The sequence below is a fragment of the Leptodactylus fuscus genome, chromosome 2 (genome assembly GCF_031893055.1).
Source record: "Leptodactylus fuscus isolate aLepFus1 chromosome 2, aLepFus1.hap2, whole genome shotgun sequence".
NCBI lineage: Eukaryota > Metazoa > Chordata > Amphibia > Anura > Leptodactylidae > Leptodactylus > Leptodactylus fuscus.
Genome location: NC_134266.1, coordinates 199,411,198 through 199,430,085, shown reverse-complemented (window position 1 = coordinate 199,430,085; position 18,888 = coordinate 199,411,198). Strand labels below are relative to the sequence as shown.

The window sequence follows — 18,888 nt, the reverse complement described above, 5'->3', positions numbered from 1 at the left end:
ATAGGGAATACCAGACTATTTTCTAACAGTCTGTGTTACTGATCTGATAAATAATAGCACTTGCTCTTTCTTGGCGGCCAAGCACATGACCCTGTTGTGTGAACGAGCACTAACTCTTCTCAATCTATTGAGAACAAGATTGCATTAGCATGCCTGTGTATAGAGAACTTTGGAGGAATAGCTGTTGCTGACCACTCACTCCGTATACAACTATTTTAGAGCCAGGGAAGAAATTGCATTCCGTGATATGAGATCAAGAATAGATATTTGGCTATTTCACAATATGCAAATGAGCCGTCTGGGGCACTGAGGGCAGTTCTGTTGCTCCCTACTACTACGCCCCATACTGCAGTACAATGCTGCTGCAAATATGAGGACACAGGGCCAGGTGAGATTTCGGCAGTGTTGGATGTCGCAGTTTGAAAATGTCTCCGGAGCTCCACACTGCGCATTTGCATATCGCGTAATGGAGTCCACCACAAGTTTTGGTTCTGTTAGATTAATAAGGAAGCCAAAAGAAAAAACCTGTGTCAGTCTCTGTATGAAAGAGAAGGTATCAGGGAGGTAGTTATAGGGGTGCAGGACAGTCACTACTAGGCCCTGGCTCCGGAGGGGGCCCCAACAATCACTCTCCCACAATATATAAGCCACTATTTTAATTGGCACAAAGTATGTAGGGGCCCCATTACAAATTTTGCATTGGGGACCAAGAGCCTCTTATGACCCCTCTGGAAGGTATACAGCTGTACATATGGAGGGGCTGCAGGGAGAAGCTACTCTGCCATGAGTCCCTGCAGGGACAGGACCAGGCTCCACAATAGCAGACTTCTCACAACACACAAACAATTCAGCCCACAGGGCACAAGTGCCGGACTCAGTTCACAACTCCCCCACATAAAGTCACAAGCACCACAACACCCTACACACTGCACCCATGCACTATCACAACAACACCCGGCAAGGGCTGCAGCAGTAACTAAAACCCGCTAGTGGGCGGGGCGGGAGCCGGTTAGGACGGAGGGTGTGGCGAAGTCCGGTGGGAGGCTGTGGGGGAGGGGAGCGGTTTCCTCACTCACCTGCAACCGGGACAGAGTGACTTTGTGCGGAGACAACTCGCTACTTGTCCTGGGACTGTACACGCTGCACCGTGTGACTGACGGCCATCTGCACAGGTGAGGAGCGGGGAGACCCGGGGCGAGGCGGGCATGTGACAGGAGGCTGCCCGGAGCGGGATACGTGTGTGCTACTACTGTCCGGCTGTGGGATGGTGTAGTCTGTCCTATACATTGCTATATGTCATGGTGTAGCTGAGCTGTCACAGGGTAACGTAGTCCGATGTATTGTTGTTTGTATAAGTAGCAGAGAGGAGCTTGTGAGGTGTCACTTTGTTACAAGTTCTCCTATGAAAGCTGTGGACTTTATATATAGGACGGGAAGTAAAATATATATATGTCTGTATACGTATGTCTGTATCTGGTGATAACCTATAGATGGCTAGTCACACTGGGGAGGGGGACATCTAACAAAAAGCTGAACTATAACATCAGCACCCCTCACCCCTGTGAGCTCTGCTGTAGCTGTCTGATATCTGCACAATCCCCTATCCCACCTATAGAAATGTACTATATATACCGTATATATATATATATAGATGTGCTATACTATACTGAGCTCATATTCATGATAATCGGATCTTCTGAGTGTAAAACAATTTCCTTCCAATAGTTAGTTTTTCTTCTGAAGGTGATGTTATTGCTACTACAGGGTGAGATCAGCTCTGCTACATCTATATAGTACATAGACCCTACACTTGCTGCATATGATCTTCAGGTGGGACATAGGCTTCAGCTTGCTCTTCCAGTTCTTCAGGATGGTGTGGGGCTCCTGAGATTTGGGACATCCCAGCACGTATCCTATACATTACTGTGGGTATGATGTATGGCACGGAGACGCTTTGTTTGCGCTTCTGTGTGCTCTGCCAGATGGGAGTTTACTTTGCGGTCTCTATAAAATGTTAGCACTGGTTGTGAGAAGATTGTTATAAATGATATAAATGATCTCAAAGGTTTCTCCTTCCTGTCTGCACAGTCTTACCCACACTTTCCATACTGTTCAGGGATATAGGGTTGATGATAGGATAGTCCAGGGATCAGATTGGCCATTAATGTTATATCCTATAACCGTTCTTACATGGCATTTGGCATCACGTACTCAATTAGTCATTGTGTTTAGGGCACATTGTGTGCTGTCATATAAATGTACTGTCCACATTAGTCAAAATGATTATAATATAATATTCACTACTTCTTTTCAGATGGTTGTCTCTTTTCCTGCATACAAGTGATATGACATTATATGGCATCATACAAGACAGTAGGGATATACAGTATTTTGCCGTCTATGTTAGTGTTCTGGTGTAGATGGGTGATATGCTAGTGGGGCCGAGGATGCCCTGGCCTGACACATTTATTATAACTCGCGCTGGTCTATTGGCATGAATTATAGGGGAAGTTTGACTGGCACAGATTTCCACTACGGTACACAGGAGTCCGCCTGATTTATAAGAGACTGAACCTCTTGATAACTCAGTCGTGCCTATTGGGACCCTTATATCGCTTGGTATACGTATGCTAGTCTTAATAAATGTCCTACTGTACCTATAGTCACATGACTGACAAGTACTCTGCAAAGTTCTAGAAAACTTTCAATGTTTTGAACTAATAAAAGTACATGGGAAGAATATGCAAATCTGACTTCCATGATGTAATTAGGAAGCCAGTGCCTCAGGCATGCACACCAATAGAGGGCGCTCCCTTTAACCTCATGCCGACCTTCTCAGGGGCCTTTGTTTGCAATGATGTTGGGATTATACCAGGTAGTCCCTCAGCAAAGTAGTAATACTTATTTTACCAGTCCCAGCTGATCTCTGTATCCTGCCCTCTGGCGATGGCATTCTGACACAGACATGTGACCTCTGCCACTAAATGGTGTTGATGGGTCACCGCCACAGCCAGTAATAGCCCATAGTCACGTGTCAGAACGTCATTACAGAGACTGACAGGGCATCAGTGAAAGTGGAGAGGTGCGGGATCAGTAAGGCGAGTTTTACTTCTTTTGTTATAATCTAAACAGTTTTGCCAAAAAAAAAAAATAATAAAAATACATGACTGAAGAAGCCTTATAATTCAACGTCAGAATAACCAGAGAGAACACAGGGCTACAATGTTAGGTAATTTTATAGAATTTTACAGAACCAGAAGACTGAACAGACATTCTTCTATTATAGGCTGTCAGCTCATATGTATACACAGATCCTGCACAGCAGTGCACAGGAGAACAGTACAAGACTGCATGTTCTCCTTGTATTATAGGGGAACCATTGCTTGTATGGAAGAATCCCTCCATACATGTGGCATGCCTGCTAATCCACTAGTGATGTCTGATTAAAGGATATGTAGTGGAATAATATGTTGTATAAGAATATATGACCATGGCATGTACTTGGTATTGCCCTAATAAGAAATTAATCCTGTGGCAAAATCATGTATGGGCATTGGGCATTCCCATCATGCCAGGGTACAACCTTTTGTAACAAAGGAGCCACATTCCAAAATGGCAATTGGTATTAAGGTGTACTGTACATTAGAAGGGAAAAGCATATACAGCTAGTGTTTAAGGCACTTAACCTGATGTGATATTCACCACGCTTCCATGTCTAAGTGATATTACGACAGCCCCACTCCTATTAGTGTACAAGTGTTTCCAGCTGCCCACAGCTATGGAGTTATATGTGTCTCCTGAGTCATTGTGATATCATGTCAGGTAGAATAGCAGAGACATAAATGAATAGAATCCAAGTTATGCCAACATTTTTCCCATAAACCTGCATATCGACCTGCCCTGCTCCCGCTGTTCTATGATATACTGCCTGCAGATTGTACTAGTAGGTTTTTTTTAGGATATATCCGCACAGGACTGAAGTGCTACTTGATGTTGCAGGTTATTTGCATTGTTGCTGATGGTTTTACCATCTGTATTAGAGTAAGATCTTCAATGTGGTTCTGCAGCAATAGTGACATGTTCTACAGGTGGATACACTGAGAGTTGTCATTGCAGAACATCTGCAACCTATTACCGTACCAGGAAGGTGAAAATCTCAAGAAATCTTACCCATACACTGCAGGAAAACTCTGCAACAGAAATTGACTGGCCGTGTGCATTTTATGTCAGCCACACACATTAGATTTTGCAGTTGGGATTATTAAAATATGTGATCCCAGCAACTAATCTGAATGATGAAAGTGTAGCAAGTCTGAGCAAAGGAGGCCGATCATGTCAAACTGATATTTAGAGCTGACAGATGGTAAAAAATATCCAGCATGACCAGTCTGTTCATGGAAACCTTAAAAGGAATCGGTCACCAGCACCCAGTGTATCAACCCAGCTCTGCAGATAGGTTAGTGTCCCCTTGTGAATTTGTGTCTGTGGTTGAGATTTCACTGTTTTTGCCAATAGTCAAATGAGCTCTTTGGAGCAGGGGAGGCATCACTGTTGCTCCAAATACCCAATTTGCATATTGACAAATTGACAATATCTTGGCAACAGGGGCACTAATATACAAGGGGAAATATCATTTGATTTAGGTGACCCTAACCTATCTATCTGCAGAGCTGGGTTCTGGTGATAGGCTCCTTTAAATCCATATGTCAATTATATAGCAGATTTATATTGAGAATTTTGCCCTTTGCAACATATAAGGTGTGATCTGTGGCAAATCTGTAAGAACATAAAAAAGAAAATCTGCAGTGTATCAGCCCTGTGTGGACATATGCTAAGGTTACCAAGGCTCTGAGAATATTAGTTAATGTGTAATTCTAAGTAATTAGTGTGTAACACTGTAAACAATCGGCCTTTGTTTGTGGCCTTTGTGTTGGTTTTTATTGCCTTTGTCTCTCTTTAGAGGCGTATATGTATATACACAGTAGCTCTAATGTGACACTGGACCAGTTAACAAGTCTTATTTAACTAAGCGTAATTGTGTACTGATAGGTTAGACAACTTTCTAATATGCTTACTTATGAAAGGATAATAATAGTGTGCAGGTGAAACTCCTTATTTACCAAGCCCACTGCCACTTTAGTAGCTACACCTTGCTGATAAGTGTTGGGGCACACTATGCTAGAGTGACATACAGTCAAACTGCTGAGCAATATGGCAGTGGCTGAAGGTTTGCCACACAGTATTAGGTTGGGCCCTATTGAGCGCTGATGTTTTTTGGGACTAGAAGTAGCGATTGCAGCATTGTCAGGGTTGTAATACATTGTCATTCACTTACATTAGTGAGATAATCATGGTATGAAATGGTGAACTTTATTAGCTTTATGAGAGTTGCAGCCACAATTGCAGTGTAGCCTCAGTCTTAGTCCAGGCAATACTCTGTGAGCTAAAAAGTATCTTCACTTATTTTACTCGTAGTCTTAGCGTAGACTGTAAAAACTCTTTGAGAAGACCACTTGAAATTGCCAGTGTAATCTTTTCAATGGAGATATATGAGCTGAAACTATCACAGTAAAGCTCAGTCTGGATATTGAGGTCTTCTGGAGAGGAAATATGTGCATACTGCGAATATAAAACTTGTGCATGTTATATTGCAGATTGTCAGTGCAGATTTTACACTTTGCAATACATAGGAAAACTTGCACATTTGTAGCATATTTATCATGGAATTTGTGGCAAACAAGGACTGTGCCTAGACTAGCCTAAGGATTTGTTACATCTGTAGAGGTAAAATGAAAAAGCCTGGGGTCCGGGCAGTTTAGATGAGAGGATGGCTTAGGTGAAATATGGCTTTCACAGACTCTCCGCTGTCAGAAGTGATAAATAGTAATGGTTTGCAACTGTTACATAAAACATTAAAAAGAGGAGTGGGGAAGATTTATTATTACCGGTCTAAATCTGAACAACTAGGTATGCAGAAACTGTACCAAATTTGCCTCAACAGTACACGCTGTGTGATAAACGCTAATATTCCACACCAAAACAACTGAGCACACAATCTGGCACATTTTGTGACTTGTTTTGGCCCGTTCCCTTTTCTAGACATTCTACAAAACTGTCTAAGACATAAAATGTGTCTAAATGATAAATCTTGATGCATGCTGGTTCCCAAGTTTTTGTGTGCAGTTTGAGCCACAAGTCTATCTCTATAGTTTACCTTGTAAATCTCTCCCAATGAGGTCTTGAAACCCAAAGTATATTAGAAAGTTGCAGAAATTCTTTATGTATTCAATGTAAATAAAGCTTGTTTTAGTGTCAGCCTAAAATGACACGTTTTGACGTTTCTCTGTTCCTTAGATAGCCATGGAATGGAATGAGCACTCACAAGTGTCCTGCGATGTGGCGTTTTCGGAAGCACAGAGATGGATTGAGGTAAGACTGTGCTGACAATAGCATTGCATGACATTGCGTGGTTATATAGTGCTGCTTTATATCAGGGGATGAGGCGTGCTACACTACGCTATGACAGATGGATAAACCTATACATATTTCATACAGCTGGAATTAAGGCGTCTGTTAGCTTTCTAGGCCCAGCCGTGAAATGCAAACAATTTCCAGGATCCTATACTGAATAAGGAAAGAAAGCTGGAAGTTTACATGTCTGGCAGGTTTACTCAGCTACTGAAGAATTTATCTATAGACAATGAAATGTGGGAAGGGGCTGAGAAAGAAAACCAATTTACAGCTGAATAGTGTGAACAGTCTGCAGGTATTCAGGCTTTGTAAGGGAGTTTCGTGCACTGAATAGAGGCTTCTTTTATTTTGTATTGTAGGGTCATTATACATAGGCATTTATTATGTCCAATAGATTGTTTGATGCTTTTCTGTCTTCTTGACTCTCTACATGACTTTATCCAAATGGAGGTCTGAGCGTTAGCTGCATGGAGTCAAAAGTTAGGTTAAAATCTTTCGTATTCAAGATTAGCAAGTACAGGATTACTTGACTTTCCATGCAGTAAAGTGTCGTGAATTATATTTTGCCAGGTTTTCTTGAGTGCCTCTTTAGTCACTGTAAACATGATACAATACACTACTATGCTTCTTTGGTTATGCTTATACTGAAATGGCTGGAGCAGTAAGACATTTTCCAGTATCTTCCTCTGTTTGGAATATCTTTGTTGGATACTTTTTTTAGTGGGATAGTACTGTATTGGGTTGTCATAACCTGAACTCAATGGGAGGAAATGCTTACATGATGGACTCTTAATTTTCTAAAGTACAAGTCATGAGTCTAGGCTATAGACAGGAGTGATGACCTGGGTGTCCATTTGGTATAAGTACCGTATATACTCGAGTATAAGCCAACCCGAATATAAGCCGAGGCCCCTAATTTTACCCAAAAAAACTGGGAAAACTTATTGACTCGAGTATAAGCTAAGGGGGGAAATCCACCATTGCAGATAAAAAATCTGGTCATGTGCATTGCAGCTTAGTAGCTCCATGTGCCTCATAGTAATAGCAGTTAACCCCAGTTAGCTGCTATTAATGTGAGGCACATGGAGTTACTGAAACTAAATTAATAACCTCAAATGCCTGACATTACTAGGAATAGTAACCCCAGCAGGTACCTGTGTGTTTTACTTTCACTTTACTTAGCTTCCTCTCCTCAATACGACAGACATCTTCTATAAGACACAATGAATCCTGCACATAATGGCCACTAACTTATCTGCAGATGTTACATTCTGGTGGCTACAGGATATTTGATGACATCACAGTCATGTGACCTACATAAAAAAGCCAATCACAGAGCAGTAGCACTAAAGGACCTCCCCCTTTGTTTAATTTATGCAGGTCCTTGCCAGACTCTGTCTCTGTGGACCCTGACTTGAGTATAAGGCGAGGGGGGCTTTTTCAGCATAAAAACTGTGCTGAAAAAGTAGGCTTATACTCGAGTATATACGGTAACCTCTTTGGAGTATAGTTATTCTCTGCTAATAATAATTTACTGATATTCATCAAGTATAGAACTAAATAGACTACTAATGGATGGGAGAATTCCTCCTGAAAAGATGTACTGTATTCTGAGAGTACCCAACAGGAACATGTACTTATTTAATGTTTTTTAGTAGTTTTATCTCAATGCTATTTTTTTTAAAGCGAGTGAACAGCCCTAGAACAAGTGGTTTATCAGGACAAAGCATCACTCTGATGACACTCTGCTCACTAAAATACTGTGCAATGCAAAATAACCTTCTATATCCATTAAGATAGATGTAATCTGCTACAAGTCTTGTGAGACAACAGTTTATCAAGCAGAGATCTGTTCTATTTGTTGAGTATCGGTTGTCAGGTGTAAAGAATTTTACTGTTGTTGTTTGGTATTTGCCCTATAGAAGTAGGATTTTTATTGCTTGCTAGGAGTGTAGTTGATTCTAGTAGTAGCGCTAAAGGTTAGAACTATCTGTTCCAGACAGTACATGCTTGTACACATCATCATCTCAAAAACACAACTTTTTAGGTAGATGTAGTAGATACAGTTTACTTATAACATGTACCTTGATCTCATTGGCCTCTCTTGCAGGTGGCATGGAAGATTTGTTTTAAAGGCTGATGGTAAAGTGTGTTAGTCTATGAAACTAAAGACTACAGTATTAGATACTGTAGAGCATGGTACATATGGGATACTGCAGAGAATTAGATACTGTAGAGGACAGTACATATGGGATGCTGCAGAGAATTAGATACTGTAGAGGACATTACATGTGGGATGCTGCAGAGAATTAGATACTATAGAGCACAGTACATGTGGGATGTTGCAGAGAATTAGATACTATAGAGCACAGTACATGTGGGATGCTGCAGAGAATTAGATACTGTAGTGCAAGGGTACATGTAGGATGCTGCAGAGAATTAGATACTGTAGAGGATGGTACATGTGGGATGCTGCAGAGAATTAGATACTGTAGTGCACGGTACATGTGGGATGCTGCAGAGAATTAGATACTGTAGAGGACGGTACATGTGGGATGTTGCAGAGAATTAGATACTGTAGAGGACATTACATGTGGGATGCTGCAGAGAATTAGATACTATAGAGCACAGTACATGTGGGATGCTGCAGAGAATTAGATACTATAGAGCACAGTACATGTGGGATGCTGCAGAGAATTAGATACTGTAGAGGACATTACATGTGGGATGCTGCAGAGAATTAGATACTGTAGAGGACAGTACATGCGGGATACTGCAGAGAATTAGATACTGTAGAGGATGGTACGTGTGGAATGCTGCAGAGAATTAGATACTGTAGAGGACGGTACATGTGGGATGCTGCAGAGAATTAGATACTCTAGTGCACGGTACATGTAGGATGCTGCAGAGAATTAGATACTGTAGAGGACGGTACATGTGGGATGCTGCAGAGAATTAGATACTCTAGTGCACGGTACGTGTAGGATGCTGCAGAGAATTAGATACTGTAGACCATGGTACATGTAGGATGCTGCAGAGAATTAGATACTGTAGAGGATGGTACATGTAGGATGCTGCAGAGAATTAGATACTCTAGTGCACGGTACGTGTAGGATGCTGCAGAGAATTAGATACTGTAGAGGACGGTACATGTGGGATGCTGCAGAGAATTAGATACTCTAGTGCACGGTACATGTAGGATGCTGCAGAGAATTAGATACTGTAGAGGACGGTACATGTAGGATGCTGCAGAGAATTAGATACTCTAGTGCACGGTACGTGTAGGATGCTGCAGAGAATTAGATACTGTAGAGGATGGTACATGTGGGATGCTGCAGAGAATTAGATACTGTAGAGGACATTACATGTGGGATGCTGCAGAGAATTAGATACTGTAGAGCACAGTACATGTGGGATGCTGCAGAGAATTAGATACTGTAGAGGATTGTACATGTGGGATGCTGCAGAGAATTAGATACTGTAGAGGATGGTACATGTGGGATGCTGCAGAGAATTAGATACTGTAGAGCACGGTACATGTAAGATGTATTTCTAATAGAAGATAATGCAGAGAATTAGATACTGTAGACCATGGTACATGTGGGATGCTGCAGAGAATTAGATACTGTAGACCATGGTACATGTGGGATGCTGCAGAGAATTAGATACTGTAGGGGATTGTACATGTAGGATGCAGTTATAATATGCTGCAGGGAACGTGCCTCTCTGTGTACCTGACCTTTCTGTTAATATCTTAGACATGACTTAAATGGGTTTTCCATCACCCCAAGTATGTTAGGATCCCATCCATCATGAGGACAATGGGATCCCAGTATCTGTTGTCACTATATAGAGGTGGTCACTTCCTTCTCAGTGGGGAGTATACAAACATTACTCTGTGAATCCAGATTATAAACCCACAACAACATTAACAATATCGTTTTTTCTGTGTTAAGTATGGATTGCATTGTTGGTATTGGTGGGTTGTTTTTTTTTAATCAATTCAATACAATGAATCCATGGTGAATTGCAATGGATTGAGCATGCTATAGATTAGGGTTTGTAAAACCTAATTACTAACATTATACTGTACTTTTGTTGTGGAATTTTGTTACCTGACATTTCTGGCTGTTCTCCTCTATAATTATCAATGCACGCAAAGCTATCAACTATTTAATTGTAGTATTTTAAGTTAACTTTATTTTATGTAAGTCAAGGTATGTAAAATTGGTGTTCTGTCATTTTCTGTTTTTCTCTTGTAGCTATGTTGAGTGATACGGTTGGAAATATTGGCTGTGCCTAAGGGCAAGGTGCTGTGTGTGGAGTGATTCATTTTACATTTATTATACTGTATGACGGTCATTCGTGGTTACTGACTGTTCCATGTCAGCTTGCGTCACCATGCTGGAAAATAATTTGTGTGATTCATGAAATCACAAGACGTACTTAAAATAAATTGGCCACGTTCTGCTGGGTTTCCTTGTGATTCCTAGGCATTAAGAGGGGCAAAAGGAATTTTTTAAAGAAGGATTTTTTTTTATCAATCCGAACATGTATTAGTAAATACTTGTATACACCATAAAATAACAATTCAAAAACTTTCCTTCTTATAACCTTCCATTGTGCCGTTCCTCTGTAATTCTTCACATAAATTAACTGCTTGGTGTTTCAATTTCCTTTTTCTAGGTGTGTGTCATAGTGATATATCTGCAAACAAGCCTGCCCTTTCAGTTGAATGACGGGAGTTGGCTCCTGGCTGACGGCTCATTCACTCCAAGTTTCATCTGTGAAACTCTGTCTGTATGTGAGCCGTAACTCCTAGCACTAGAGAACAGCATTTCACTGGAAGGCAGGGACTACTAGTGTAATAGATAACTATAATTCTAGGAATCCATCTCTCAGCATAGGTATATATGCTGTATACATGGACCAAATTTCACAAACTCAGTCATGTGAATGAGCTGATTCTTTTTACTACATTGACCTGCAGACAGCTAACCATACTCTTAAACCATTAGCCCCACCCCATAGACATAACCAGATTCTTATAACCCAATTGTTGCCATCTGAATTGCAAAGACAGTTGAAGGTATTTTTTAAGTTATTTCTATTTTATTCTTTAACTCTTTACCTGCACATGTGTGATGGGCATAGGCAGTCCTGTGCCTGCGGCATTACAGCGCTGTAGTTTTGGTTAACTACATGTCCAGTGCAACATAATAGTATGGTGCGGAACAACCAAAACCATGCTTGTTTCCTCAGTAGATCCATAGATATCTCTGGATGAAGTGGAGCTGCATATACTCACAGCTTTTACTTCAGTGTGCAGGGGAACTTACAGCTGCAGAGAGAGAATAACTCCTCATTTTCCTGTCCATATGACTTCAGATAACCCTTATACATTATTGTACATGATAAATGTTATAAACCAAAAAAAAATCAGATGGCAGAATTAATGGTTTCTGTTCATCTCACCTCTTAAACTGATCAAATAGTCATATGTACCCACAAAGTACAAGCTCGCGTAAAGCATTGAAATAACATTTAAACAAGTTGTCCTTCAGCTTACCCACTTCCTCTCTTTGTTGCCCAATTTCCTGGGCTATGATCGACCACTCTTGAAGTTTGAGAAAGCCTGTTCTGAGTCTGGCCCGATCAGGCATTCCCTCTCTGATTTCTATGCTCTTGAATTCTCCCCTCTGGGTCATAGACCATTTTACCTGACTAAGTGGGAGACGGACTAAGGGTGGGTTCACACCAGTGCCCGGTCTCTGCTTTGCAGGTTTCCATTTCCTGCCTGAGACACTGGACAGGAGATGGAAACCGGCAGTCAGTTTTCAAACCCATTCATCTGAATGGGTTTGCAAAGTGACCACCCGTGAGCGTCTTCTGGTCTCCACGACGAAACCGTTTTTTGTTTTTTTTTTAACCAAACACAAAGTTGGACATGCAGGACTTTGTGTCTGGTTAAAAAAACTAAAGTAAAACGGTTTCGCCGTGAAGACCCGAAGACGCTTATGGCCGCACACTGAATGCCGGGTTTCCGTCTCCTGTCGGCAGAAGACGGAAACCCAAAAAGCGGAGATCAGGTGCTGGTGTGAACCCGCCCTTAAACTTGACCTTCTCTGACTCAGCAGCTACTGGAAAATTTCAAAAATTAAAATGGTCGGAGTTTTTGGGTGCAGTAGGTGCTGGGGAAGGGGGTGTTTTGGTTGTCTGCCTTCCCCTTCCCTGAGCTTGAGGACTGTTTTTTTTGTTTTGTTTTGTTTTCCTTTCACTCAGCCTGGCTGAATATAGGGTATCTGCAGTGCTCCTATTAACCCCTTCCCGACGGAACAGGAGCACTGCAGATCCCCTATATTCAGTAGACCGGGCACCTTCAGACACAGGGATACCTAATGTGTATGTGTTTCATAGTCATTTTCTACTTTTATATGTTTTCGAGGGAAAGGAGTGATTTAGAAGTTTTATCTACTTTATTTTTTTATTATATTTTTTTGAAAGCTTTTTTCTCCCACTATTTTATGGGAGACTCTACCCATTACTATTGCAGCTGGTCATAGACCAAAAACTGTGCTGAAAAGTTCGGCTTTCTGAAGTTTTCTAGAGAGCATTTGGATGATCCAGAAGAGTATTGGCAGAATGTCATATGGTCAGATGAAACCAAAGTAGAACTGTTTGGTAGAAACACAACTCGTGTTTGGAGGAGAAAGAATGCTGAGTTGTATCCAAAGAACATCATACCTACTCTGAAGTATGGGGGTGGCAACATCATGCTTTGGGGCTGTTTCTCTGCAAAGGGACCAGGACGACTGATCCGTGTACATGAAAGAATGAATGGGGCCATGTATCGTGAGATTTTGAGCGCAAACCTCCCTCAGCAATGGCATTGAAGATTAAATGTAGTTGGATCTTTCAGCATGACCATGATCCCAAGCACACTGCCAGGGCAACGTAGGAGTGGCTTCGTAAAAAGCATTTCAAGGTCCTGGAGTGGTCTAGTCAGTCTCCAGATCTCAAACCTATAGAAAACCTTTGGAGGGAGTTGAAAGTCCATGTTGCCCAGTGACAGCCCAAAACATGACTGCTCTAGAGGAGATTTGCATGGAGGAATGGGCCAACATACCAGCAAATGTGTGTTGCTAACCTTGTGAAGACTTACAGAAAACTTTTGACCTCTGTCATTGCCAACAAAGGATATACGATATAACAAAGTTATTGACCAAATACTTATTTTCCACTATAATTTGCAAATAAATTCTTTCCAAATCAGACAAGGTGATTTTCTGAGTTTGTTTTCTCATTTTATCTCTTATAGTTGAGGTCTACCTATGATGCCAATTACAGGCTTCTCATAAGTGGGAGAACCTGCACAATTGCTTGCTGTCTAAATGCTTTTTCCACCATTATATGTATCGTATTTTAAAACAAGTTTTGATGTCAGGACCATAAATCCACATGGATGCATGAAAAAATAAATAGTAGGCACCAATTCAGTGAACATTCACAAATATACCACAATTGTAAGTTCCACAAACAATATAGATATTAATCCATGGTCCAAACACTCGCCCAAACAGACAAATAAATTGTAGTAAGATACTTCAGCACACCAAAATTCATTGTAGGAATAAAACTTTATTCCATAATCTTCAAGTAGTAGTTCTCACCACATATAGCCCATTAACTTACATATAGAAACACCGTGGTTGTCTCCTGCAGCCCCTACGCGCATTTCGCCGCAGTTTCCTCAGGGGTTTGTCTGTTTGGGCGAGTGTTTGGACCATGGATTGATATCTATATTGTTAGTGGCACTGAATTGATGCCCACTATGTATTTTTTCTTGGATCTATGCTGATTTATGGGCAATACTTGCTTTTAACTAGTATATCTATTTATATGTGGTTGTATGTGATCTATCTTTGTATAGCATGAATGTGTATTCTATATACTTATTACCTACAGTATATGCTAATTGTCTTTGTATGTATGATCTCATGGCTCCTTGTATGAAATCTGTCACATATGCTCGTGTAAGCCTTTCTAAAGGGGCAGTACTGCGTTCATTCACAAACATTAAACAGGTGCACTAGCAGATGTGGCAACACCCCTGGTGCATCAAGGAGTTAATTTACTTATCAAGATATATATATATATATTTATATATATATATATTTTTCAGCTTCTAAATTATGAAATGCTGGGTGACAACAAATGGAGAAGTTATGAAGTACCCTACTTAATGCTAATCTCACTTCATGTGGTTTGAAGACCGTAGGTGTTCTGTTAGCAGCATTTCAAGTGTTTAGTCTTCATTTTCCTTGTCTCCGTTATTCATGTGGGGTGTCTCATAACATTTCTTGTAGAATTGAAGCTAATCATTTACAGCTTTCAGACTCAAAAACCTCCAGGAATGCCATTCCAGCATCTAAAACATGCCCCCCACAGAGCTCCTGTGCACACAGTACAGACACAACACATGCCATCCTTTATATTCATTGTGTTTCATGTTTAGTAGGTCACGGTTACTTGGTGGATGAAACATTGGCATATAAGGTCATATATGCAGTATATAATTTTGGCTATTGGCTTTCTGGCTATTAGTTATTGCCTATAAGTAATTGATGGAAGTTTGTATCTTGTGTCACCTGAAATCCTTTTGCTGTTTATAAACTTATGCTGTACTCTGCTTCTCTTCAGATATATAACAGATAAATGGAGCACAGCTGCTTGTCTGCATGACCTCTGTTTTATAAAACTGGGCTACTAGGGTTCAAACACTGGGACCCCCACTGATCAGACACTTATCTTGTGGATAGTCAGGTTGTTTTCTTGGCACAACCCCCTTAAAGGTTGGAATCTCACATGCAGTTTTTGATTAAGTTTTATGAACCAAAAAGGATTACTTCCACCTGTCATGTGACCCTGCCCCTCATATGGCAGATCACCACCTCTTCATGGGTAGTGTAAGGGCTCGTTCCCACAAAGTAACACTGTGCTCATTCTGACACGTAAACACGTGTCAGAGTGAGCGGTTTAAACCAGAATCCCATTGACTTCGATGGGTTCTGTTTAATGCGCGTAACACATTGAAATCAATGGGTTAAAAAGCTTCCCATTGATTTAAATGTGTAGCGCGTGTAAGACGGAACCCATTGAAGTCAATGGGATTCTGTTTTGAAGCGCTCGCTCTGACACGTTTACGTGTCAGAATGAGCGCAGCGTTACTTCGTGGGAACGGGCCCTTAGCGGGGAGGACTTGCTGGAAAGCAGTCAATGTGATTGGCTGGATGGGATATCACACTTCCATAGGAAGCTCTGCCTTGTTCATGTGACATGACTGGGGAACAAAAAATGTATACTAGACTCCCGCTGATTCTTTTATCTTACTCATAGGAACTTTTACATTTTTTTTTTTTTTTCTTGGGGAAAATCTGTTAAAAGGTATCTGAGTTTTCATAAAAGCTGAAATATCTGCAGAGTCTTGCTGGGCAGTCTGTTCTATGACTATATAGGCTTTCATACATGGTGCCCTATCATTTTACACTTGTCTCTGAGACAGGACATGTACAAAAAAGAGCAGTCTGTCTCCTGTCCCCTATCCATTATAACTAATTTGGTTTGTTTCTGCCAGAAGTAACTGTATAATGGTAAATAAATATCTGAAGAAAGCCTTAGTGAACATATTATAGGAGATCCAAGAACATTGGGCTGCAGATATTGGGTTAATACATGCAATCATAAAGCAGCTAAAGAGAACCATGATACAGAAATAGAAATCTGTGAGCTGCTTGCTGTCTATGACTAACATCCCAATTTAAAGATTGAGTCTTCAGTAGTTGATACCTTTTTAATGGCTAACAGAAATGATGAGAGATTGCATACCATCAGGCATGGTATGACACAATTTCTGAAGGCAAGCATACTTATACACAAAAAGGCAAAGGAATCAAGTGACAAGTGATGGAAAGCAGTACACACACAAATAAATAAGTTAAAACATCCCAACAGCAATAACACAAGCAGCCAGAAGTAGATACAAGTACATAGTAAACTTTTCTTAAATCCTAAGTTGTGAAACATACAGAGAAAGCAGTTTTCAGAGCTATGTGAAGAATCAGCCCCTCCTGTCAGCATTTTCTATGTGAAGACCAAACAGATAATTCCCCCCCCACACACACACACACACATTCATTGTGAACCACTCTTGCAGCTATGGATGAGACTTTGCTAGTAACAGGGTTTGACTTGGCAGTACTCACATTTAAGAATGCACTTACCTCTACTAAGCAGGTCTACTTCACCATACTTATATCTGCCCTATCCCACAACCCCAAACAGCTATTTACTGCCTTCAACTCCCTCCTTCATCCTGTGCCCCCTCCGACATCACTTATCTCAGCTGACGACTTTGCCTCTTATTTCAAAATTAAAATTGACACCATCAGAGACACTCACCCTACACCCCCGACAACTACTCTATCCAACTGCTCACTGCTCATCATCCTTAACCTGTTTCTCCACCATCACTAACGAAAAGCTCTCCACCCTAATCTCTAAATCCCACCTCACCTCCTGCACGCTTGACCCGATCCAGTCACATCTCATCTCCAGACTCTCCAAAATCACACCGGCCCTAACCCATCTCTTCAACCTATCCCTAACCAATGGATCCTTCCTTCCACCTTCAAACATGCCACTGTCACTCCTATTCTTAAGAAACCATCCCTCGACTCATCCTCTCCAGCCAACTATCATCCCATCTCACTGCTCCCATATGCCTCAAAACTACTTGAGCAACTCCGAACTATCCTCCTATCTCTCATCCAACCTGCTCTTTGACAGGCTTCAGTCAGGCTTCAGACCCAGTCACTCCACTGAAACTGCCCTAACCAAAGTCACTAACGACCCTCTAACCGCCAAAGCCAAGCGGCATTACTCTGTCCTCCTCCTCCTCCTTGACCCCTCCTCTGCCTTTGACACAGTTGACCACTCCCTCTTGTTAGAAACACTCTCATTCCTTGGATTCTCAGACCTGGCCCTTTCCTGGATCTCCTCATACCTCACCGACCGCACATTCAGCGTCTCCCACTCGCATACCACCTCCTCACCGCACCCTGTCTCTGTAGGTGTCCCCCAGGGCTCCGTCCTAGGACCCCTCCTGTTCTCCATCTACATCCTTGGCCAACTCCTAGAATCTCATGGTTTTCGATACCATTTTTATGCTGATGATACCCAAATATACCTCTTTGGACCAGATATTACTTCTCTGTTGGCCAGAGTTCCAGATTTAGCGGCTGTAGCCTCCTTTTTTTTTTTTCTCCCGCTTTCTCAAACTCAACATGGAGAAAACTGAGTTCATAATCTCCGCCCCACCCTGTACGGCCCCTCTACCTGAGCAATCTATCAAAGTTAACGGAACCATGCTTACCCCTGTCCCATGGATCCGATGCCTTGGGATAACCCTGGATTCCAACGCCTTGGGATAACCCTGGACTCCGACCTATCCTTCAAGTCACATGTTCAAACCCTCAACACTTCCTGCTGCCTACAATTCAAGAACATCCATTGAATCCGCTCCTTCCTCACCCCAGAAACTGCTAAGACGCTAGTCCATACTAGCTAGCCCTCATAATCTCCTTCTTAGATTACTGCAACACCCTTCTCCACGGACCCCTGGAAAACACCCTCACCCCCCCCCCCCTCCAGTCCACCTTAAACTGTGCTGCTCGCTTAATCCACCTTGCTCCCCGTTCGTCATTGGCAACTCCCCTCTGCCAGTCCCTCCACTGGCTACTCATTGCCCATTGAATTGAGTGCAAGTTACTAACCCTAACAATACAAAGCCATCCACAACCTGTCCCCTCCATATATCTCCGACCTAATCTCCCGCTACCTGCCCACACGTAACCTCAGATCCTCCAAAGACCTCCTACTCCGCTCTGCTCTCATCCATTCCTCACACAACCGTCTCAAAGACTTCTCTCGTGCATCCCCCATACTCTGGAACTCCTTACCAAGACACATAAGACTGACACCCATCCCCCCCACAATCACAAGCTTCAAGAAGGCCCTGAAGACTCACCTATTCAGGAAGGCCTACAACCCCCAATAACACCATCACCGCACCACCATCTGAACAGTCTCCCCATCTCCTTCTGTCTCTATCCCCCTTCCCACATAGATTGTAAGCCCTCGCGGGCAGGGCCCTCTACCCCACTGTGCCAGCCGGTCACTGTTAGTATTATATCTACCTGTATATTTTGTGTACTGTATGTAAACCCCCAAATGTAAAGCACCATGGAATTAATGGTACTATGTAAAAAAAAAAAAAAAAATATTGCAAATAAGCTAGAAGGGAGACACCTACTGGCAGGAATTTTAGAGAGGTTTTCCAGGTAGCAACATTTTTAATTC

At 41.8% G+C, this 18,888-nt stretch overlaps 1 protein-coding gene across 5 annotated transcripts in view; it reads left to right on the top strand.

Annotated features, from left to right (window-relative positions):
* The first annotated feature begins 1,042 nt into the window (after positions 1-1,042).
* The window catches only part of LMO7 (LIM domain 7), a 125,729-nt gene continuing 107,883 nt past the window's right edge, over positions 1,043-18,888 (top strand). For all 5 annotated transcript variants that reach the window (XM_075265407.1, XM_075265408.1, XM_075265406.1 and 2 more), the window contains exons 1-2: positions 1,043-1,172; positions 6,355-6,429. In XM_075265407.1, the coding sequence (XP_075121508.1) occupies positions 6,361-6,429 (69 nt within the window). In that variant the 5' untranslated portion in view covers positions 1,043-1,172; positions 6,355-6,360. The remainder of the gene's footprint in view (positions 1,173-6,354; positions 6,430-18,888) is intronic.